Source organism: Ammodytes marinus, assembly GCF_949987685.1.
Source record: "Ammodytes marinus genome assembly, chromosome: 3".
In the NCBI taxonomy this organism is placed as follows: domain Eukaryota; kingdom Metazoa; phylum Chordata; class Actinopteri; order Uranoscopiformes; family Ammodytidae; genus Ammodytes; species Ammodytes marinus.
Window position 1 is genome coordinate 1,537,121 of NC_137232.1, and position 25,058 is coordinate 1,562,178.

The 25,058-nt window shown below is 40.3% G+C and overlaps 1 protein-coding gene across 1 annotated transcript in view; it reads right to left on the bottom strand.

Moving 5' to 3' along the window:
• fat3a (FAT atypical cadherin 3a) overlaps positions 1-25,058 on the bottom strand; it is a gene marked incomplete at its 5' end in the record, with an annotated part of 180,183 nt that overhangs the window by 58,667 nt on the left and 96,458 nt on the right. Inside the window, 7 exons of the mRNA XM_080054049.1 lie at positions 1,312-1,455; positions 15,999-16,136; positions 20,847-21,061; positions 23,339-23,731; positions 23,992-24,225; positions 24,400-24,553; positions 24,778-24,974. Coding sequence (XP_079910175.1) covers positions 1,312-1,455; positions 15,999-16,136; positions 20,847-21,061; positions 23,339-23,731; positions 23,992-24,225; positions 24,400-24,553; positions 24,778-24,974 — 1,475 coding nt within the window. The remainder of the gene's footprint in view (positions 1-1,311; positions 1,456-15,998; positions 16,137-20,846; positions 21,062-23,338; positions 23,732-23,991; positions 24,226-24,399; positions 24,554-24,777; positions 24,975-25,058) is intronic.

Below are 25,058 nucleotides of genomic sequence, written 5' to 3' on the forward strand. Positions count from 1 at the left end.
AAAATAGATATGACGTGATGAACACAACTTATGTCGGCAGAGTTTGTCATTGGTACAGCATGTGAATCTATCAGTATGCTGAATATTTAGTGTTGTTTAGGTTTACTTTAGGCTGTATAATTAACACATGCAGTAATTTATTTGCTAAATGACAAACAGGCAATTCCCAATTGCCTGCAGAAAAAGTAGCCTTGTGCCTGGTTGTAATGTAACCAAGCAGTCTAATTCATATGGTTGGTCTCTTTTTATTTACAAATTGCAGTATAATGCCTAGAAAGGAGAGGTTAAAAAGGAAAAAGAAAGGGAGCTACAGCAGGCAGCCCAGAGGAGCAGCTCTCTGCTCTCCTGGATGAAAGCATCCACCAGCAGCAAGGAGGAAGATGAAGATGAAAGGTCAGAGTCAAGACCAGAGTCATGTTAACTGTTCAGGGCCTTTTAAAGATCAGATTATAATGTTGAACTGTTCCTCAAATGTTATTGAAATATCTTAAAAGCTGTCCACACATTTTATTTTAACTACGCAAAGTGGGTTGGTGGTACTAAATCAGTCATAATTATATTATTTTGTCCCAACCATAAATTATTTCTATGTTACAAGACTTGCAGTAATCTTGTATTTACCTTAATAGGATATTATTAGTACGGAGATCAGGGGCCTAACGAAGACTTCAAAGAGAGAATTCGGGATAAGGGATTATTTAAAAAAATGTAAGCTGACTGTATTCCAGAAAATAGTACTAAATAGCCCACATTGACACAGGTGATTTAGCCTTAGCTTTCTTCTCAAAGTGCACCAGATTGATGCATTTTACTTTAAAAGGTTCAACATTTTTTTACGGGGGAGCTCCCCGGACCCCCCTAGAAGATCCAGGGTCCCAAACACAGTCTCCCAAATTCCTTTGAGAAACACTCTATGTGTGGCCGGGTATTAAAAGTCATTAGGCCAGGGGGGGATTTTGTATTTGATTTGGTCATTCATCGATAGAATATATTGTGCCCTTTTTTTTGCAATGAGCCACTGCAGAGACGTATATCCAGACTATAGCCACATTAGCTTTAATTATAGAATTATTTCTCATCCAACCTCTCCGACTATTGAGTGTCACTATTACAAGTATCCCATGAACAATGTTTGACCATTTCTACCAATTGTCCTACCTCCTGTCCTATGCTGCGCTGTGATTGGGTGGCCTGTGTTTTCGGGGTGTGGCTTGGCGAAGGGTCAATTGTAGCCAAAGTCCCTTTTAAACTAATACGGGGACATTCTTATTGACGTGGTGAAGTTAAATTCACATGAATGAAGAGGAGTACCTGTATGACAGTGGAGAGGTTGGTCGGGGAGAAGATGGGTGGGTTGTCATTGACATCAGAGATATCTATGTTGACCAGGACAGTGGAGGACATAGGAGGGACTCCAGTATCCAGAGCTCTGATGGACAACGAGTAGCTTGGAACCTAGGAGGACACACCATCCAAATACATCAAGCATACAACACACATTTAAACTTGCATGCTACATCTTAAAACCACTGAGTTTTTATTTCCTGAGGCAGTATGAAAAGTTAATTGCAGTCTGAACTGAAGGAGTTTCCAGCTTGCAATGTAAGATGTGTAGGTTTTTTTTCTGTCTAAAGTAAACTGGGAGTCTATTCAAAATAGTGGAGCCAGGACAACATTACCAATTTCAGTGTTGTGTGACTGTTTAATTCCCCTGTTCATAATTGGCCACAAAATAAACCCAAACATTAACAGTTATGGAGGATATACAGCTGGCAATTAAAAGGGTTGAATTGAATTGAATTGAATTGAATTGAATTGAATTGAATTGAATTGAATTGAATTGAATTGAATTGAATTGAAAATGTTTTTATTTCGAACAAGTAAATAATAAAAAATTAAAAAGCAATAATAAACAATAAAATAAATTAAACAAGTGGACAAAAGGGTTAATTTTGCAAACTAAATAATAAACTATTAAGAAATGCTCACACACACACACACACACACACACACAAAGGGAATGGCTCTGACTTCTCTGAGATTTAAAATGAACATCGCATTAGATCAGGGCTGTACAGTGCGACAGTTTTGATCGCATTTGCTACTGAAATTGATCACGTGCGATGATGAATACAAGTCCATTCGCACTAGTGCTAGTTGATAATGAGGAGAGGCTGTCTTTGAAACACAGAGGAGAGATGCACAACACTGCTTAGAGGGCTCTACATTAACACTCCAAATGGGGGTAAATGTAGACATAGGCAAATAAGTTATTGAGTCCACCCTTCACTTTAGCTGGTGAAAGATATGTGTCCTCGGGATCTGTGCTCGTGCTGCGATTCTACCATATAAAAACTTCACCAACGGTAATAACCGGAAGGAGATTACTGCAGTTAAGTTAACGCGTGTGCAAACAGAACATTTCCTGTGCGCCTTCACGTTAAAAGCCTGTTACAAGCCAAACGTTAGTTGACTTTTATTTTGAAGCCAGTAAGAACAGGAAGTTAGCGCTTCACAGCCCTGCAGTGCGCTATCTTGAAAGGCAACTCATTCAGCTGCAGAGAAAAGTCAACAGTAGTCTAAAAACAAAGTTTGAAATAAGCCACTGAAGAACAACTTCCAACACATTCACAACAACCTATTTCATTTATCCTAAATTGTACCAATATGTATACTTATTTATTTAATAGGCTATGTTTAATGTTTTAAAGTTTGGTTTTAATTAACAGAAGGACATTTTCAAAAAAAGAAATATTATTATTAATACAATAATTATATGTATATACAAAACATATATAGATATAGATATATATATTATTTTTATATTTTTATGGGGAAAAATTATTCTGAATCAGCAAAAAATTGCAATTGGCAGGTTAGATTCTTTTGTCTAAATTGCAATCAGTGCACCCCTATTCATTCTTCTGCAATTATTACTGCACACACTAGGATATAATATTAATTGAGAATCTCAAAGGAGACCAAGATGACAGGCTCAAAAGTAATTACAGTGAAATGCAAGGGTTAAGGTTATGCAAATTTTCGATCATACTTTGTGTGCTACCAAATTAATTTTTGTGCTACTGAATTTTTTTGCTTGCTAGCACCAGTGCTACCACCTAAAAAAATAAGCGTACAGCCCTGCATTAGATCACACATTACACATTTTGAAGATGATGTTTGGAAATAAGTTTTGAATGCTCCAGTGCACGGACGTAATTTGGGGGGGGGACACAGGGGACATGTCCCCTGCACTTTTTCAAAAGGCCGTTTTGGTCCCCTGCACTTTTTACCGTCCAAAAATAATGTTGCGCTATAGTAAACAGAGACATGTCAAGCACTAGGACCAAGCGGAAAACCGCCGCTCAAGCTGAAGCCTGTTTCCCTGAGTTTAGACCGCCCACAAGCTCCTCGATTGGCTCTGCCGTTTCTTGTGTGATTGGCCGTCCCCGCTGTCACTCCATCTTGCGTGCACACTCAGTACACCCAATACATCCATGATGAGTACACCAGTCTGCTAGTTGTCCAGAGGGGTATACTACGAAGCGAGATTAAGGGCTGAGCGAGGTCTGTTGAGTCTAAAGCCAGCATTTTCAGTATCACGAAAAGGTTTATCAGTATTTTCCGCTGCTCTCAGTGTATAGCTCTTACCCCATGATATGAATATCAGAGGTTTCATTTACATTAATGTTTGAATCGTGTCCATGTGCATGCGTGCGCGCGCGCGCGTGCGTGTGTGTGGTAATAAGGCGCCGACATGTCTAAAAGAAGAAAAGTGGATATAAGGGACTTCTTTAGAAGTCAAAGTGTAAGTTACTCAAATAAATGCATTACACCCATAGATAGTAATTACACCCATCCTGCAACACCTTCACTGGCTCCCAATAAAGCAGCATATCCACTTCAAGATCCTCCTCATCAATTAGCTACAAAGATCTCAATAACCTTGTCAAGTGTCTTTGAGTTTTATTGAAAGTGCTGATAAATAAAATGCATTATTATCATCATTATTATTATTATTTTAACTGTAGAGCCCCAACAATGCAAATATTTTAAAAAGCTTATATTTAATGCCAAAGAGATACACTTATGTTCATGTATTATTTTTATGTCGAAAGGCAGCAAAAATGAAAAAACACCAACAATGAAAGATTAGGGAAATTACAATGAATTAGATTACAATTGTGATTTTATACATCAAAACTCATGATAATTGTGAAATTAGAAGTTTTTTCCTCTATAACCATATCATCAAAATTGATGATTGTTGCACCCCAAATTGTCGCACTGTTCATGTTATGCATCCACATATTTTTGTCAGGTGACAGAAGGAGATACAGGAGGAGAGGCTAGAGGAGGGAGAGCAGGAGAGGCTGGAGGAGATGGAAGACAAGAGGGTGGAGGAGGTAGAGGAGGAGAAGCTGGAGGAGGTAGAGGAGGAGAAGCTGGAGGAGAAGAGGCTGGAGGAGGTAGAGGAGGAGAAGCTGGAGGAGATGGAGGAGAAGAGGCAGGAGGAGGAGAAGAGGCTGGAGGAGGTAGAGGAGGAGAAGCTGGAGGCTCACAGGTGAGGTTGAAAGAATAAACATATGTAAATCATGAGATTAAGCATTGTGACAAATGTTAGGGTGACGATAATCTGTATCAGAGCTTTCAAAGTTCAAACACGTGCATCTATATATTTTGTCAGATGAAAGAAGCAAACTGGACAGGTACAGTTTTATATTGAGGCCAGCGTACTAAAAAGTTGTCTAAATGTATTATTGTATTGGTAAGAAATAGTAGCGACTCAGTAGTGAGTTCATGAGCTGGGTCAGCAACTCACAGTAGGGAGTTTATGTCATTTATATTTTGGTCTTGCACCTCTTTAGTTTGTTTTCAAGAATTTTTTGGAGAGTGCGCATTTTTCTTGGTTTTCCATTAGAGTTTTATTAAAAATGTGTGTCCCCCCCACTTCTGAAATCAAAATTTCGTCCTTGCTCCAGTGGACGTTTGTGATGCTTGGCAGGTTTAACTTCAGAGATCAGAGGCCTGTTTCAGGTAGCTGGTTTTGAGGCAGCCAAGAGTTTGTTCGCTCTGAGTTAGTGGAAACTCGGTTTTCCGTTTCAGGAAGCAGGTTCAGCGCAACCGAGAGTCAGTTACTGCAGCAACATACGCCATGGGTCTAACCTGCTGTATGGGTGGTTAGACCTACCCTGAGTTTGTTTTCACTTTACGCTGCAGCTCCGACGAAGAAAGAGTGTCACTGTCACACGCGTCCTTGTATAGTTTGAAGCAAAATCATTCCATAGAAATCTCTTTTAACGTCTGTGCCACTGAACAGATTTCTGTCAGGTGGATCAATGTAACGCTGCGGCTGCACGCGATCGTTACTCTTCACTTGTGCAATCCCAAAGTCACAGACGAGCCTCTTTAAATAGCCAAATGTGAATATAAAAATGCTATAATAATTTAAACTGTGATCACTTGAGGAAAATGGATCTGGTAATAAATCAATCAGGCTCTTCAATGGAAACTGTCACCTAATGTGTCTGACGTTAATGTCTTTCACTCCCCATTTAAAAGAAGCGACAGTCTGTTTACTGCACAGTAGGCTATTATAGTTTGCCTACATAATACAGCGAATATAAAACACTGTCAGCAATGCTGTGCCGCGCCAGCTTAATACTTTTGCTGCTGCTGATATGCGTAACTTTTTAAAATAGACTATTGCTTCTCATACGGAAGCGAAATTATTCTCTTGACAAAAAATGTTTGCCCCGTTTTTTTCTGAATTGCCAAGGTCAGAGTTATGAGGGGCGACTGTGGCTCAGATGGTTAAGCGGTCCTAGGGTTCGCGGTTCGATCCCCGCCTGGCCACCTGTGTCATGGTTGTTGTATCCCTGGGCAAGACACTTCACCCACCTTGCCTTGTGTGAATGTGTATGATTGCTGTATGTTTGAGGTGGTGGTCGGAGGGGCCGTTGGCGCTGAATGGCAGCCACGCTTTCGTCAGTCTGCCCCAGGGCAGCTGTGGCTACTATCGTAGTTTACCACCACCAGTATGACTGTGTGTGAACGAAAGGAACACTGTAAAGCGCTTTGAGTGCCTTGAAAAGCGCTGTATAAATCCAATCCATTATTATTATTATGAGACAATATCCCCGTTAATTCTTCTCCATACCATAAGCTCATTCGTTAATATATATATACAGTGTATGTATGTATATACACTCAACAAAAATATAAACGCAACACTTTTGTTTTTGCTCCCATTTTTCATGAGATGGGGTTAAAGATCTAAAATTCATTCCAGATACACAATATTACCATTTCTCTCAAACATTGTTCACAAATCTGTCTAAATGTGTGATAGTGAGCACTTCTGCTTTGCTGAGATAATCCATCCCACCTCACAGGTGTGCCACATCAAGATGCTGATCTGACATCATGATTAGTGCACAGGTGTGCCTTAGACTGTCCACAATAAAAGGCCACTCTGAAATGTGCATTTTTTTGCTTTATTGGGGGTCTGGGGAACCTCAGAACCAGTCAGTATCTGGTGTGACCACCATTTGCCTCATGCAGTGCAACACATCTTCTTCGCATAGAGTTTATCAGATTGTCAATTGTGGCCTGTGGAATGTTGGTCCACTCCTCTTCAATGGCTGTGCGAAGTTGCTGGATATTAGTGGGAAGTGGTGCACGCTGTCGTATACGCCGGTCAAGCACATCCCAAACATGCTCAATGGGTGACATGTCCGGTGAGTATGCTGGCCATGCAAGAACTGGGACATTTTCAGCTTCCAAGAATTGTGTACAGATCCTTGCAACATGGGGCCGTGCATTATCTTGCTGAAACGTGAGGTGATGTTCATGGATGTATGGCACAACAATGGGCCTCAGGATCTCATCACGGTATCTCTGTGCATTCAAAATGCCATCAATAAAATGCACCTGTGTTCTTCGTCCATAACAGATGCCTGCCCATACCATAACCCCACCACCACCATGGGCCACTCGATCCACAACATTGACATCAGCAAAGCGCTCACCCACACGACGCCACACACGCTGTCTGCCATCTGCCCTGAACAATGTAAACCGAGATTCATCCGTGAAGAGAACACCTCTCCAACGTGCCAGACGCCATCGAATGTGAGCATTTGCCCACTCAAGTCTGTTACGGCGACGAGCTGGAGTCAGGTCAAGACCCCGATGAGGATGACGAGCATGCAGTTGAGCTTCCCTGAGACGGTTTCTGACAGTTTGTGCAGAAATTGTTTGGTTATGCAAACCAATTGTTTCAGCAGCTGTCTCAGTGGCTGGTCTCAGACGATCTTGGAGGTGAACCTGCTGGATGTGGAGGTCCTGGGCTGGTGTGGTTACACGTGGTCTGCGGTTGTGAGGCCGGTTGGATGTACTGCCATATTCTCTGAAACGCCTTTGGAGACGGCTTATGGTGGAGAAATTAACATTCAATGCACGAGCAACAGATCTGGTTGACATTCCTGCTGTCAGCATGCCAATTGCACGCTCCCTCAATGCTTGTGGCATCTGTGGCATTTTGCTGTGAGACAAAACTGCACATTTCAGGGTGGCCTTTTATTGTGGACAGTCTAAGGCACACCTGTGCACTAATCATGATGTCAGATCAGCATCTTGATGTGGCACACCTGTGAGGTGGGATGGATTATCTCAGCAAAGCAGAAGTGCTCACTATCACACATTTAGACAGATTTGTGAACAATGTTTGAGAGAAATGGTAATATTGTGTATCTGGAATGAATTTTAGATCTTTAAGTCCATCTCATGAAAAATGGGAGCAAAAACAAAAGTGTTGCGTTTATATTTTTGTTGAGTGTATATATATATATATATATATATATATTAAAGATATTTTTTGGCATTTTTCATGCTTTATTGATAGTTTGAAGAGACAGAGGTGAAATGGGGCAGAGAGGGGAGTGACATGCAGAGAACGACCGCGGGCGGGAATCAAACCCGGGTCTGCTGCTGGGCCCGGCCCAGGGGGGGGACTCCCAACCAACTGAGCTAAGGGCGCCCCATTCGTTAATATTTCTAACTCTAGTGGGAGTTTTCTTTTCTTTTTAATAGCACTGGTTTTAACTAACTACTCTTTACAAACACACGTACACACACATACTGTACCTAAGTATTAACGCACACACACATGGACTGACACATCAGCACTGCTTTTTTCTGCCCACACACACACACACACACACACACACACACACACACACACACACACACACACAGACATCTCATTGATTTCACTTATGAATACTTTATGATAGGGAACATAATGATTTCTAAAGTTTCCAAGCAGTGTGGAGGAGAAGGTGATAAAGAAGGTGATGTAGAAGTAAGCTGAGAAGAAAAGCAGCTGCGGCCTGCTGTAAATGACAGAGCTGGTATTTAGAGCTTTGTTAGCATGCAGGCACGTGCACAGATAGACCCCAGGTGGTGCTCAAGCACCTGCCCCTTTGCCTCTGACTTGATATGTGCCCTTTTTACCAAAGGTAAATATTTTTAAAATGTAATATATATATTTTTCTTGGCCAATGTCATCAATTCTCAAATAAAAGCATGTTGTTATAATGCCCGATTGAACTGCGTTTGAGTTCAAATTCAGCGAGACCGTAAGAGCCCCTGCCTCTCCCTTTTCGACTTCCCTAGTCACAACAGCCACCGTGGAGCGTTCTGTGGAGCAGCATCCACGTCAATCACTGCCTTCATCAGTGACAGGCAGGAAGGGACGTTGGAAGTCGGGGTGAGGCCCTCTCTCTCCCCTCCCTGTTGATGGATTCCCTTTAACTATATAATCTTCTTTTTTTTAAGGAAATAATTGTTTTGATTTTTCTAACTTCCCATTCAGACTATTTTTAAATTAGTAAGGTGAGAAATAATTAATGCATGACAGAAAATAATTGAGAACCACTGGGCTAAGGGAAGATAGACACGTTCCCGTTGGAACATAGGGCCTCATTTAGAAAAAAATCGAAGAAATGTTGGAATATAGGGCTGTGGGAATAAAAGCACGCTCCCCTCTCAGGACCTCAGTGAATTCCAGCGTGGTACTGTGATAGGATACCACCTGTGCAAGTCCAGCCAGGAAATTTCCTTGCTCCTAAATATTCCACAGTTTACTGTCAGTGGTATTATAACAAAGTGGAAGCAATTAGGAACGACAGAGACAGTTGTTTAAAGAGCACACAAATAATCAGATTTAGACTTTGTTGTGCCTTTTGTGAGAGTTTAGCTGAGTTACGTATTTCATGGACATTTTGATTATTAATCTGACATTGCTGCAATTATTTCCATATGATCTTCTGATCAAAAGTACTGTACATGCAGTATTCAGTGAGGCTAAATATTCAAAGTGACTTTAAATATTTAATTAACCAGGTTAATTATCCTGTTGAGGTCGAAGTTATGCATTGACCACTGCTTCCACCTCTTAAAATGATAACTATTTACAACTGACTGCAGATTATATTAGCTTAAACTAATAATTTATTTAGTTGAATAAATGTTAATGATGTGGGCGGGACCTGATAAGCCTTTGGCTTCTTCCGTCACCCTTCGGACAACACAAAGTTAAATGTATGAATATATGAAAGAGAAAATTGTTTATTGTGTGGAATTGTCCGAAAGAATAATAAATAAAAATAAATAAAAATAATGATGTAACAATGTTGCAAAAAGGCTAGAATCAAATTATTCTCTTGTCTAGTTACACTGCCCTCTGCCAGCCAAAGTTTTGTTAGAGAAGATCCCCTCTCAGACCATTCCTGTTTATTTTTTGAGTAGTAAAATGTCTGTGCACACAACTGATCAATCAAAAGTAATCAAAAAACGGTATATTACAGAAAATACCAGTGAAACATTTATTCAAGCATTTTCTTTAATACCACCCCTCCCCTGTAACTCAGTTAATGAGCTTTTAGACAACTTTAACGGCAAAATTACAAGTGTTATAGATGATATTGCGCCCACTAAGATGAAGGTTGTCTCTGGTAAGAAAAGATCTCATTGGAGAAATACCCCGCAGGTCAGAATAGAAAAAAGAGAGTGCCGTAAAGCGGAACGCAGGTGGCGAAAAACAAATCTCCAGGTTCATTATGACATCTTCAAAGAGAAACTTTGCACTTTTAACTCAGAGATGAAAAGTGCAAGGCAGTCTTTCTTTTCTGACATCATCACCAAAAACAACAACAATGCACGTGCCCTGTTTGCTACTGTCGACAGATTAACAAACCCTCCTGTGTCAGTAGCATCTGAACATCTCTCCACGAGGGCCTGCAATGAATTTGCCTCCTTCTTTACTGAGAAAATTCACAAAATTAGACAAGCTGTCACTGCATCAATACAAAGTTCAACATATGTGTTATCGCTATGCCCACTTAAAATCAATCCAAATGCAATGACACAATTTTATCTGATAAACCACAAAAACCTGGAGGACATTATACAACACCTGAACTCCTCCTCCTGTTGCCTTGACATTCTTCCCACAGGCTTCTTTAAAACAGTTTTTAGCTGTATGGCCTCAGATGTTCTACAAATTGTCAACATGTCCCTTCGGACAGGTGTATTCCCACAGGCCCTGAAAACAGCAATCTTCAAGCCACTCCTAAAAAAGAACAATCTAGATACATCGCTCATGAACAATTATAGGCCCATATCTAACCTACCATTTTTAAGCAAAATCATTGAAAAGGCTGTTTATCAACAGCTAAATAACTACCTAGCAATGAACAACTGCTTTGATGTTTTCCAGTCAGGATTTCGACAACACCACAGCACTGAGACTGCTCTGGTTAAGGTCCTCAATGACATCCACTTAAACACAGACAGTGGCAAAAGTTCTGTTTTAGTTTTACTGGATCTCAGAGCCGCTTTTGATACAGTTGACCACAACATATTACTAGATCGACTAGCAAACTGGGTTGGACTTTCTGGAACTGTGCTAAACTGGTTTGAATCCTACTTAAAGGACAGAGACTACTATGTGTCAATAGGCAATTTCACATCTGAGCGGACACATATTGAATGCGGGGTCCCCCAAGGTTCCATTCTTGGGCCTCTTCTGTTTAACATCTACATGCTCCCACTAGCTCAGATTATGAATAAGAACAAATTATGCTACCATAATTATGCAGACGACACACAAATTTACATAACCATATCACCAGGAGACTACAGTCCGGTACAAGCACTGAGTAAGTGCATTGAACAAATCAATGATTGGATGTGCCAAAATTTCCTTCAATTAAACAACAACAAAACTGAAGTAATTGTCTTTGGTGCCAAAGATGAACAATTAAAAGTCAGCGCACAGCTTACATCTGTTATGCTAGAAACCACACACCAAGCCAGAAATCTTGGTATTGTCATAGACTCCGACTTGAATTTCAAGAAACACATTAAATCAATTAATAAGTCAGCCTACCACCTTAAAAACATATCAAGAATTAAAGGACTTATGTCTCAGCAAGATTTAGAAAAACTTGTCCATGCATTTATCTTTAGTAGACTTGACTACTGTAACAGTGTCCTTGCAGGCCTTCCAAAAAAATCTATCAGACAGCTTCAGCTAATTCAGAACGCTGCTGCTCGAGTCCTCACTAGGACCAAAAAAGTGGATCACATTACCCCAGTTCTGAGGTCTTTACACTGGCTTCCTGTCACTCAAAGAATTGATTTCAAAATACTGATGTTGGTTTATAAAGCACTAAATGGTTTAGCGCCAAAATACATTACTGATCTGCTGATACGTTATGAACCGTCCAGAGCCCTTAGGTCGTCTGGGACAGGTTTACTTACAGTCCCAAGAGTTAGGACTAAACGAGGAGAAGCAGCTTTTAGTTTTTATGCACCAAATATCTGGAACAAACTCCCAGAAAACTTGAGGTCTGCTGCAACCCTCAGTTCTTTTAACCCATTGATGACTATGGCAATCTAGGATGCATGTCCTTAATGCCTGAGGGTTTTCTGAAAAAATAGTACGAATTGTCAAGTCTACCAAAACCTTAATATCTAAGCCTGTGTAGCACATAGAAACATGAAATAAAATACATTTAAAAGTTAAGGTTCACAGGTTTTATTTAAACATGCTCCCTTAGCGCTTACAAACCAACACATATTTCTAAAAATTGTCAAAATTAGATGAATTAGAAAATTATTAAATATTGTTAATAAATAGATGCAATGTGTTGTGTGATTTTCGTCAGTAGTCTATAGTAGACCTTGATTCTGCGCACCAAACGCCACTAACTGTTCCGTCGCCGACATAGCCGGCGTATTTTTTTTATTATTTTGTTTTATTTTTTATTTTTTTGATTGAAGTGATTTTCGGCAAACCACACAACTTTTGGGTGGTCACGTGGTCTTAAAAAAATCAACAAAACCCACCTCATGTGTATTTGAACCAATGACAGTGCATTCTATGCTGGGAATGCCATGAAAATTAGATAAAGTAATAATGCTGCGCGATGCAGCATCAGGCAGGAGAGCCAATGTGGCATCGCGCAGCAGCTGTCATCAATGGGTTAAATCGAGTCTGAAGACTTTTCTGTTTCCATTTTAACCTGCACTTTTTATTTAATTTAAATGTTTTACTTCTTTTCATTCGCTTTTAAATGTCTTCTAATCTTGCCCCTGTAAAGCACTTTGAATGGCCTTGTGTTTGAATTGTGCTATATAAATAAACTTGCCTTGCCTTGCCTAGAGACAATTGAATTTGACAAGATACTGTACATGCCAAAAAGTTGATTAAGACTACACAATCAAGTATTTCTGCAATGAGACAACAACACCATGACAAAACCTCCCTACCAGCAGCTGACTTCATGAATCTACCAGGTTAGCTTTCATATCATAAAACAATATTGAAGCTGATCAACATTAATGTCTTGACTCTTGAATCATTGACTCAAGAAAAATAACCTGCAGCTGTTATTTCAATGTAATATACATCCTCAATTTAATATACATCGCACAATAACAGTGCATAACCTCTGCAGGTCATCAAATGTTCTGATTCTATCTATAAACCCTGTTAAAGGTTAGAGTGCTCAAGGTTGTTTGGGTTGCAGAGCACCTCCATTCTACTCCCTCCCCTACAATTTGCCACGGCCATGCATTTCCACCTTCACAAACAGATACTGTTTTCTCAGTCTGGAAAAGCTGAGGTCTTGTTACTATTAAGGACTTGTAGGGGAGAACGGGGTAAGTAGGCACACTTTTTACTCTAGTGAGAATTGCTTATCACCTAAACATCTTTCAATAGTCATTCCTACATTAAATTGAAGCTTAAGGTGTTGGCTTGAAATGTGTACCCCTTACTTTTTCTATCTTATTGTAATAAAGAAGAAATTAATCATCAAAGACACCCTTACACATTGTGACAACCTATGGGGTTGTTTGTCACAATGTTATCTTAATGGGAATAATCTTAAAAAGAAGGCAAGCAAGTAGAACTAAATTTGAAAGTTTAATTGCATTGTCAAGTTGACAAATAGGCCTACATAACTTACTGTAGCCTTGGCAGCTGGTCCAGTTTGGGATGCACTGGGTTGTTTTGATTTTGTTGCACTTTTTTCTTTTGCATGCTAGCTGCCTTTTCCTGCTCTAGTCTTTCCTTCTCTGGGGTGTCAGTGAGGATGCAGCTTGACAATTTCTTTCATTATTGAGTTCCTTTTCTGGCTGCAGCCTTGAGATAACATGTGACAACCAACCCCCCAAAAAATGTGACGACCAACCCCAACTTGAATTTCTTGCTAGCATCAAGGCCAACAACCATCTGACAACTAATTAGCTCGCTAACCACAATTTAAACTATAGTTTACCCTTCACACTTTGTATGGGTAACAAGTGTTTTGTTATAAACCCATTGTGTAAAAGCCTAGAAGAAAAATACTGAGGAGCTAAATATTTTGAATTTGACATGAAAAACACAAACAGTCGTCTCACCTCAAATTCAGCGGTATAACTCCAAGGAAGACTATGTAGATGACCTCTGATCCCAATTCTGGATATTTACATACAAAAATAAAATTTCACAGACAGCGCCTTCTGGTTCCGAGATATAACGATTGTGACATCCAACCCATGTGACAAATTACCCCGTTCTCCCCTACACTGATAATGTATTCTCTTCATTTGCTCAGCTGAGGGATACACTGCAGCCCTCATTTTGTCAGATACCTGCAAATAAGGAACTATGTCAGAGGTAACATTTTGCAATTTATAATCCCCCTGTTGAACTCCAGTCCTTGCTGATAAATAAACCTGATACCAAAAAACTAGTCTCTAGGTTTATAAACTTGTTTGCGGATCACACTGCCCCGTCCACACAGCATTTGAAGGAGTCCTGGGAGAGAGAAATAGCAGTAGAAATTTCAGAGGATGCTTGGGCTAAGTGTCTTCGCAGCATACACTCTTGCTCGATCAACTCAAGGCACCAATTAATTTATTTTAAGGTTGTACATCGGCTCCACTGTTCGCGTGTGGAATTGCATTCATTCTATCCCTCCTCGTCACCCCTTTGCCTTATGTGCAAACACTCTGATGGAACCCTGGCTCATATGTTTTGGTTCTGTCCTAGACTCCACAATTTCTGGTCAATATTGTGTTTGTGTATGAGTTTATGCTCCTTGTCTGTATGCCCTTGTTTGTGCTTATGTGTTTTTGTCTGCATTCATGCCACTTGTATGCTCCTTGTCTGTGCTTTTTGTCTTTCTTTAAATGCTTATGTGTTTTAACGTGCTATATGTCCATGCACTTTTATCTCTGTCTGTATGCTACTTGCTTCATGCTTTTCACACATCACCAACCTGTTATGGGCTGGAAAAATGATTGTGTCATTTTACTTGTCTGTGCTTATGTCATTTGGTTTTTGTGCTTATGTGTTGTATTTTTGTAGTTTTCTTTTTTTAATGTTTCTTTTAAGCTATCTACCTGCCAGGGATTACAGGTGAAAATTAGCCTGCATGGCTAAATCTGGCACAACTTTGGTGCTGTCCCTTCTAAATAAAGAAATCTAAAAAAAAGAGTGTTTGGTTGTTATTCAGGTGTCTACGGCCACATCCTCCATCCCAACCCAGTAACAGCCATTCTAGGCTCGTCAAAACAACTAAAGACTTTAAGTCGTACAAAGGTTTGTCGATCCAGTATGGGGTGGTTATGGCTAACGCATGATTCTTAAAGGTCTGGAATAAGGAGAGAGACCCCTGTTTCGATATGTGGCTCATGGAGTTATCTAGCACTGTATATATGGAGAAAATCTGTTATGAGATTTCAGGGAAAGCAGAAAAATGTAAACAGATATGTCAGCCTTTCCTGGACAATATAGCAGCGCTAAAGTGACCTTCATGAAACCTTATTGACTTTAAATTTTTTTGCTTAACATGTACCTTTAGTTTTAACAATGTCCTTAGAAACCTGTTAAGTAGAGTACGCAATGTTAGTTGTTAATTTCATTTTGTCTTTTGTTTTTGTGTTCACTTTTTCAGTTGTGTTTTCCTAAAAAAAAAATACAAATACAAAGTATTTAAAAAAATATATTTATACTCGATATGCTGTGGTGATATGTGAAGGAACTAAGTGATATGCTGTTTTTTAAGCAAAAAAGTTTAAAGTCAATAAGGTTTCATGAAGGTCACTTTAGCGCTGCTATATTGTCCAGGAAAGGCTGACATATCTGTTTAAATTTTTCTGCTTTCCCTGAAATCTCATAACAGATTTTCTCCATATATAAAGTGCTAGATAACTCCATGAGCCACATATCGAAACAGGGGTCTCTCTCCTTATTCCAGACCTTTAAGAATCATGCGTTAGCCATAACCACCCCATACTGGATCGACAAACCTTTGTACGACTTAAAGTCTTTAGTTGTTTTGACTATAAATATGTGCAGCATTAACATTTAATGATAGACATTTTAAACATGCGTGTGTGTGTGTGTGTGTGTGTGCGCGTGCATGTGTTCTTACTGTCTCCCGGTCCAGTTGTCTGTTGACCTTGATGACTCCATGCAGTGGGTCAATGAAGAACTGGCTGTCTCGGTCTCCACTGATGATGGAGTACAGGATGGCTCCATTCAGCTGACTGTCCACATCCTCTGCTACAAGCTGCACGTAGGCAAGCAGACAAGCACGCACACACACACACACACACACACACACACACACACACACACACACACACACACACACACACACACACACACACACACACACACACACACACACACACACACACACACACACACACACACACACACACACACACACACACACACGTCAGGCATAAATTACTAATTCCTGATAAGCTGTACGAATGTTGTATAGCAGTGATTCCCAAACCCCCCCAGTCAGTGGACATGTTTGTACAAGGCCTTGAAATATTTTTTTTTGCAACAAGAATAATTTTCTTTATTTCTTTTTAAACCTTTGCTATACCAGTCATGTTATTTCATCCAAAACATGAACAATAAGTAGATCAAAATGGGTTTCTTAGAGCTGCAGCCTTGCAAAGACTCAGGAAAGCTTGTGTGTGTGTGGACCGCATTAGGGGGTGCACACAGTGTGAAGGTGTGAAGTGCAGGAGCAGAGATGAAACAGTGAAAGTATGAATGAAATAAGGAAAAGTATCCCCCATGTGTGTGCCTACTGCATGCTACAAACTAGATTATTTTAATGATCAGCTGTAGTATGTAGAATAGAAAAAGAAAGAGTATGCGATTTGGAACTCAGACCCTATGCGAACATGCGGATCTGTCATCATGCCATATTGCACAGCTAACCTACAGCTACACCACTTTGACAAACCACATACGATATGCAAAAAAGTCATCTGGTAACAAGTGTGAGAGATGCAGATGTCACAATAAAGTAGACTGTAACTCACATAATTCTGAACCAATCTGAATCAAATTTGGTTTGCCATCCGAATTAGAAAACGCAACATCATAGTGTAAAAAATCTAGAGTATCACTTAACACCCTATAACTCAGGTGCGCCGAGATCGTTTATCGGCATGTTGCATGTGCCACAGCGACCACTGACATACCATGGCATCTGCCGCTCAGTAACGGTAAATGACGGTCCCAACAATGGTATTCTGCACCTTACCAGCACGCCACGCCTCCCCCATATAATTTCACGACAGGTATTGCCGTAAATGTAAAGCTATATATATTTGGTCTTTACTGACACTATAACACAACATAACGCTTTAAATAAAGGGATGTTTACGTTTCTCTGGTCCGTACTGTTGTTAGGATATGTGCGATATGTTTGTTGTTGCTTTGGAAATGACAGATGCTTTTGAAAACAGCCGGACTTGCTCCGGTGACGGTAGTTAGCTTAGCCACCTAAGCAGGTCAGACTAATCGATAACAGAGATTTAGCGCAATACAGTCTATGGCTACAGAGGCAGGGCCCATATCTAGCAGGGGGTGGCACTGTAGCCTATGGCTAGACATTCAGCAATTTTTTCACTCGTGTTTTATCAAGGTGTCATATTAGCCTATATACTGTATATTTTCAAACAAATCAAGTTTTCGGAGAAAACAAGAATAAAATATTGAGAAAAGATTAACCAAACAGTCCACAAAGTTACAAAACAGAAAATGACTGCTTCAGCTGAATAACCATTAAATAGGCCACTTTTAGTTATTTTTTATATTTTTGAATTGATAAAGTTTATCATTGCAGTTATTCCATAGAATAACACCCTTTGCTGTGCTACAACTACGTTTTGCATTTATTGTTATTGTTTTTTGTACAAAAAAAATAAAATAGGCCTTTTTATATCGACATGATCCAGTGGTATCATGGAATACCGTTTTTCTACTGGCATGCCACTCATGTAAATTGGTATGTGCCATTTACTGTAAGACAGTGAAGTAAAACCACAGAGAAATTAGATAAAATATCGGATCAAATGCATAAAAATAAAACAAATAGCCAGATCATTATATCATTAAAATCCTTTTCAAAATCTATAAAACACTGGTTACTGACAAATCAAATATAATAACAATCTTGGATAGTGTGTTTGTCTTTGTGTTTACTAGTTGTGTTTGTGTCATTTTACTCGTCTGTGCTTGTGTCATTTTGTTTTGTGCTTATGTGTTGTATTTTTGTAGTTTTTTAATGTTTCTTTTAAGCTATCTACCTGCCAGGGACTACAGGTGAAAATTAGCCTGCATGGCTAAATCTGGCACATTTACATGTTGAACTCAGGTGCTCATGTTCATTAATTTGCACTGTCCCTTCTACATTTTTTTTAAATAAATGAAAAATCTAGAAGTAGGCTTATAGAATGGACAAAAAAGAACCATAAAACCAAATGATCAAATCAATTCAGGGTATGATCTCCGATAAAAGTAGGTTCTTAAACTAGACTTGGGAAAAATGATTAATTAAATGAACCGCGTTTTATTTTTATTTTACTTGGCAATTACCATTTGACATGAGTGGCATGCCAGTGGAAAAACGGTAAGCGCCAGATATACAGTATCTCACAAAAGTGAGTACACCCCTAACATTTCTTCAAATATTTCATTATATCTTTCCATGCGACAACACTGAATAAATGACACTTTGATACAATGTCAAGTAGTCAGTGTACAGCTTGTATAACAGTGTAAATTTACTGTCCCCTCAAAATAACTCGACACACAGCCATTAATGTCTAAACTGTTGGCAACAAAAGTGAGTACACCCCTAAGAAAAAATGTCCAAATTGGGCCCAAAGTGTCAATATTTTGTTTTGCCATCATTATTTTCTATCACTGCCTTAACCCTCTTGGGCATGTAGTTCACTAGAGCTTCACAGGTTGCAACTGGAACCCTCTTCTACCCATTCATGACGACATCAAGGAGCTGGTGGATATTAGAGTCCTTGCGCTCCTCCATCTCCCGTTTGAGGATGCCCCAAAGATGCTCAATAGGGTTTAAGACTGGAGACATGCTTGGCCAGTCCATAACCTTTACCCTCAGCTTCTTTAGCAAGCCAGTGGTCGTTCGGAGGTGTGTTTGGGGTCGTTATCATGTTGCAGTACTGCCCTGCGGCCCAGTTTATGAAGGGAGGGGATCATGCTCTGCTTCAGTATGTCACAGTACATGTTAGAATTCAATGAACTGTAGATCCCCAGTGCTGGCAGCACTCATGCAGCCCCAGACCATGACACTCCAAACACCATGCTTGACTCTAGGCAAGACACACTTGTCTTTGTACTCCTCACCTGGTTGCCGCTCCACACTCTTAACACCATCTGAACCAAATAAATGTATTTTGGTCTCATCAGACCACAGGACATGGTTGCAGTAATCCATGTCTGTTAAGTAAGTAAGCCGTAGTCTGTTTGTCTTCAGCAAAACTTTTTGTGGGGTTTCTTGTGCATCATCTTTAGAATAGGCTTCCTTCTGGGATGACAGCCATGCAGACCAGTATGATGCAGAGTGCGGCGTATGATCTGAGCACTGACAGGTTGACCCCCCACCCCTTCAAGCCCTTCAGCAATGCTGGCAGCACTCATACGTCTATTTTCCAAAGCCAACCTCTGTGTACGACGCTGACCACGTGCACTCAACCTTCGTAAACTGGGCCGCAGGGTGGTATTGCAACATGATAACGACCCCAAACACACCTCCAAGATGACCAGTGGCTTGCTAAAAAAGCTGAGGGTAAAGGTTATGGCCTGGCCAAGCATGTCTCCAGACCTAAACCCTATTGAGCATCTTTGGGGCATCCTCAAACAGAAGGTGGAGGAGCGCAAGGTCTTTAATATCCACCAGCTCTGTGATGCTGTCATAAATGGGTGGAAGAGGGTTCCAGTTGCAACCTGTGAAGCTCTAGTGAACTACATGCCCAAGAGGGTTAAGGCAGTGCTGGAAAATAATGGTGGCCACACAAAATATTTACACTTTGGGCCCGATTTGTAAATTTTTTCTAAGGGGTGTACTCACTTTTGTTGCCAGCAGTTTAGACATTAATGGCTGTGTGTCGAGTTATTTTGAGGGGACAGTAAATTTACACTGTTATACAAGCTGTACACTGACTACTTTACATTGTATCAAAGTGTCATTTCTTCAGTGTTGTCCCATGGAAAGATATAATGAAAAATGTGAAGAAATGTAAGGGGTGTACTCACTTTTGTGAGATACTGTATATATATATAGATGCAGGGGCGCAACTACCCACTTTCTGGGGGGTATGCAGACACTTAGCACTTCTTGTGTAAAGGCAGTAGGAAAAGGTCAGTAGAAATTAAATTAAATTAAAAAAGTATAAACTATCGTCTGGGGTCATGAATAATCAGAGCAGACTTAATAGAAATTCAGCCATTAGAAATATGTTGGTCAGAAGAGATTCTTTACATGATGATGTAACTGAGGCAAGGCAAGGCAAGTTTATTTCTATAGCACAATTCAGACACAAGGCCACTCAAAGTGCTTTACAGGGGCAAGATTAAAATACATAAAAAACACATTAGAAAACATTTAAAAGCAAATGAAAAGAAGCAAATAAAATACAAATTTGCAGAAATCATCATTTTTGGACCTTGACCATCGGTATTGACGATGTTGCCCAAAAGCTTTAAATATGTCTTATTCTGGATGAAGGCAAGGCAAAGCAGGTTTATCTATAAAGCACAATTCATACACAGAGGCAATTCAAAGTGCTTTACATAAAACATTTAAAAGAGAGAAAAAAATAAAGATCAATAAAAGAGGGAGAGAAACTATTAAAACCATGGATAATTGAAGAATGAAAAGGAGCATTCTAGTCACAATGCATAGGGCGAAAAGAAAGAAAAGAACCAAACCTACCTTGACCACAGACTCTCCAATGGTGGCATCCTCTGACACAACAGCAGAGTACAGGTCAAGACTAAACATGGGCGCGTTGTCATTGACGTCTGTCAGGTTTATGTTGACTGTGGTGACTGCACTGAGTGGTGGTGTGCCTCCATCACGTGCCTCCACTGTCAGGAAGTAGTCCCTGCAGGTCTCATAGTCCAGAGGGTGGCCAATTAAAATGACCCCTGACGAAGGTATGGAGAGAGAAGGAACAGAATATGCATTTAAATAAATGTAAAGAGTCAGATTTAAAGGAAAATATCCTAAGTTAAGTTATCTTCATTAGTCAATTTAATAAAGGACAGGTCTACTTACAGTCCCCAGAGTTAGGACTAAACAAGGAGAAGCAGCTTTCTGTTTTTATGCTCCTATCTGGAACAAACTCCCAGAAAACTTGACGTCTACTGCAACTCTCAGCTCTTTTAAATAAAATCTGAAGACTTTTTTGTTTCCCTTTTAGCCTGTGATTATGGCCTGAGCACCGAATGGTGCTATTCCTATTGCGGGCAGGTCAGAATTGCAACTTATCATTGGTTCAGTGCCAGGCCCAAAACACATTTTCAGGAAATGCATGATCAAAAATTGGGCTACGAGCATGAAACCTTAGGAGAACATTGGCCCGAGGCACACCAAAATGCTAATTTATGCTCTTGGCCAAACCCAACACAAAGTCCGCCATTTTGGTTTTAGTGCTTAAAATTGCCATTATACAACATTTCACATTTCGAAAAACTCGTCCTAGAGATTTTACACCAGGGAAGTTAAACCACCTCTCAAATACTCAAATCGCTTGGCCGATGTTTAATTGCAATAGATCTAGAGTTTCATTGTACAATTAAGGGGAGCTACGAGGGGTCAAAGTTGAACGAGATGTCATCAAAAACGGACCCCATGAAACTTTCATTCATCATAACTCAGGCTGTGTTACACTTTCCTCGACGAAATTTGATACCCAAATGTACGGACGGAAGTTACCGCGCGGCGCGCTCTCTCGTGCGGCTTCGTGCCGCTGCCCGGAGACTAAGGCCGGTCGGGACGGCGTCCGGCGCAAGAGTGCGAGGGCCCGGTCATCGCTGCTCGCAGCTTTACTTTTTATTTAATTTAAATGTTTTATTTCTATTCATATTTTTCATTCGCTTTTCTAATGTCTATTCTATACTTGATATATTTTAATCTTGATGTATTTCATGCCCCTGTAAAACACTTTGAATGGCCTTGTGTCTGAATTGTGCTATATAAATAAACTTGCCTTGCCTTGCCTTACCAGTCCTGGCAACCAGCTTCCAAACCGGCCATCGTACTGCCACTAAAATAACAGAGCTTTGTTGCCACAACTATTATAAAACGGGGCATTAAAAGAGCAGTTGCCAAATTTAGACAGGTTTGGACTGTGGAGAAAAAACCCACATAATTATGATTATTAGCTGGACCATATTTCTTTTAAGTGTACTGTGCAATCTTAATGCAGTGTGACGAGACACCACATCTGAAGCACCAGTATTGGGTTTATATGTATAGGCTTTGTGTATGCTGAGCACCATCTACTGGCAATATACTATAACAAATGCTAAGGCTGCAACACAAATGCACTGCAACCACAGCAAAGGTGTCAGGGTTTTTCCTGTATAGAGACATTTTTGGCGCCCCCCAAAGAGTTTTTATCAAACACCAAAGGAACGTCAAAGCACAAATGTCATAAAAACTGGAAATAAAAAATAGCAATTAAAAACCTCTCCAAACATGTTTCTTAGCTCAGTCCAGTTCAACCACAAATTCTTGCACTTTCCATGGTTTGGATCAATTATAAATAATCGCCTTATTTAATAACAGGTAATCAGTATTAAAAATGTTGCCTCTAGTCTATTGTATCTTTCCTCGTCGTGACGATAAATTTCCCATGATTCAGAATCTCGAACATAAAATCATTTTTTTTTTCAAATACAATTCTAAGAAATTAACAGAAAAAATAAACAAATTAGATAACACAGATGTCTTGCCTTTACTGTTGCACATAGTTGTGACCCCCAAAAAGTGTGTGAGCAGAATGGCATGCACAGCTAATATCAAAAAAGAAAAACGGACTGAAGCTATTTAAACCAACACACTAAATATTTTTCAAATGTTATGAGTTTATTTCTCTCCAAACAGCTCAATGTGTTAATTTTTCAATTAGAAAAATCAATACAGAACTGAAGCAGGGGGTGATTGAAAGGAACATGTTATATGTAAATTAGGCGTGAATAAGATAGTGGTATGAGAAGATGCCAGACTTGGTTCAAATTCAAATTCTTTCTCTTTTCTTTTTTCTTTGTTGGAAAAAAATTATGTAAATGCAACCGAGTTAGCTTAAAAGCTAGTTTTCATCGGATGTCCCTTCGCCAGTTGTGAATAGTCATCCTAAAGTAAAAACAACATAAAAATACAAACACATGTTAATCAGAAAAAATGGTTAGCAGACTCACCAGTCAGTGGATGGATGTGGAACTTGCCATGCTCGTTGCCTGAGCGGATACTGTAGGTGATCTCAGCATTAGTCCCGATGTCCTTGCTGGCAGCGTACACTCTCAGAACCTCCGTGCCAACTCGGACGTTCTCCGGCACCGTGGCCAGCTGATCGCGCCGTTCAAAGACAGGCGGGTTGTCGTTAATGTCAAGCACAGTGATGGTGACATTGACCAATGAGGAGAGGGGCAGAGGTGAACCCTGGTCAGTGGCATGGACTGTTATCTGAAGAGCTGGCTGCACCTCACGGTCTAGAATGCGTTCCAGCACCACGATGCCTGAGGACTTCTCAATGGAAAAGGAACCGCCTGCAGAGTCACTCAGGGAGTACACCACCATACGACCCGGACCTGCTGCAGGAACACAAGAGGAGTGTCAGAGGTGTACAACACACGTTCAATGGTCTAAGGTGCTTCAAAGTGCTCATTCAACTGTGTCTTTTAATGATGTCTGCTTCTGACAAGTTTTTTAGTATCATTTTCAGTTTTTCTTATTAATGTAACTTCTATTATATTTGTTTTCTTATAAATAGAATACAGTATAGTAGCCTTTAGAGAACTACTGGCAGGCGTAGCAAAATCATAAGTAGTTGTAGTTGTACAAGCAGTATCACCTTCATCAGGGTCTATGGCCTGGATGCGTGTGAGCAGGGCTTTGGTGCTAGTGTCTTCATAGACGCTAGCTGTGTACTGGGACAGGGTGAAGATGGGAGGGTTGTCATTCACATCAGTTACTAGCAGCTGCACCTCAGCACGGCATAATCGACCTCCGCCGTCAGTCGCCTGGGCGACAAGCCGGTAGTTGGGTGTGATCTCACGGTCCAGAACCACGGATGTCTTGACCTCACCTGGGTTTGTGAGAAACACCATTTGAAACATTGAGATATTAAAGCCCAGTTACCCCATTTTACTGCTGCATTTCACTTTATATTGGTTTGATTCGAAATGCAATTTATGCAAGTTCTGTGCTAAGTGCAAAGAAAAATGTACAGTATGGTTGTGTTTTCACACTACATCCATACCTGTTTCTGGGTCCATGCCGAAATCCTGGGATCCAGGACCATGTAAGGAGTACTGGATCCAGGCATTGATGCCCACATCTGCATCAGTAGCTCCAACCCTTACCACCACACTGCTGACTGGGAGGTCCTCTGCAATGGAGGCAGTATATACTGCCTAAACACGCAAGTGCACACACGCGCACACACACACACACACGAATAAATACAAAGACCCAGTCACCGCAATGACATGACACTATATGAAAGTTTGTTTATCTTTGACAAAAGCTACATACAGTTATCTAAGATACATAAATGCAAAAAATAGTCTAAAAAGAACTTCCATTTGCCACTTTTTTATACGCATCACTGTGGTTGTCCTTCAAAATGTGGTTTTACCTGGTCACAGACAGGGCTGTTGTCATTGGTGTCTATCACTGTGACCTCTACCGTCGCTTGGGAAACAAAGAGTCCATCGCTGGCAGTAACATTGATTATGTAGAGACTGCGTTCTTCCCTGTCCAGCGGCCACTTCACATACATTTTCCATTCGCCCTGAACCAGACCAAGGGCGAACACACCACGATAGTTCCCACCTGGAAAACACAGACAGACAGGGCTGGAGATAAACAGGGTCAATAAAGCAGATTTTAGACATGGTTTTCCCAAAAAAATGCTTT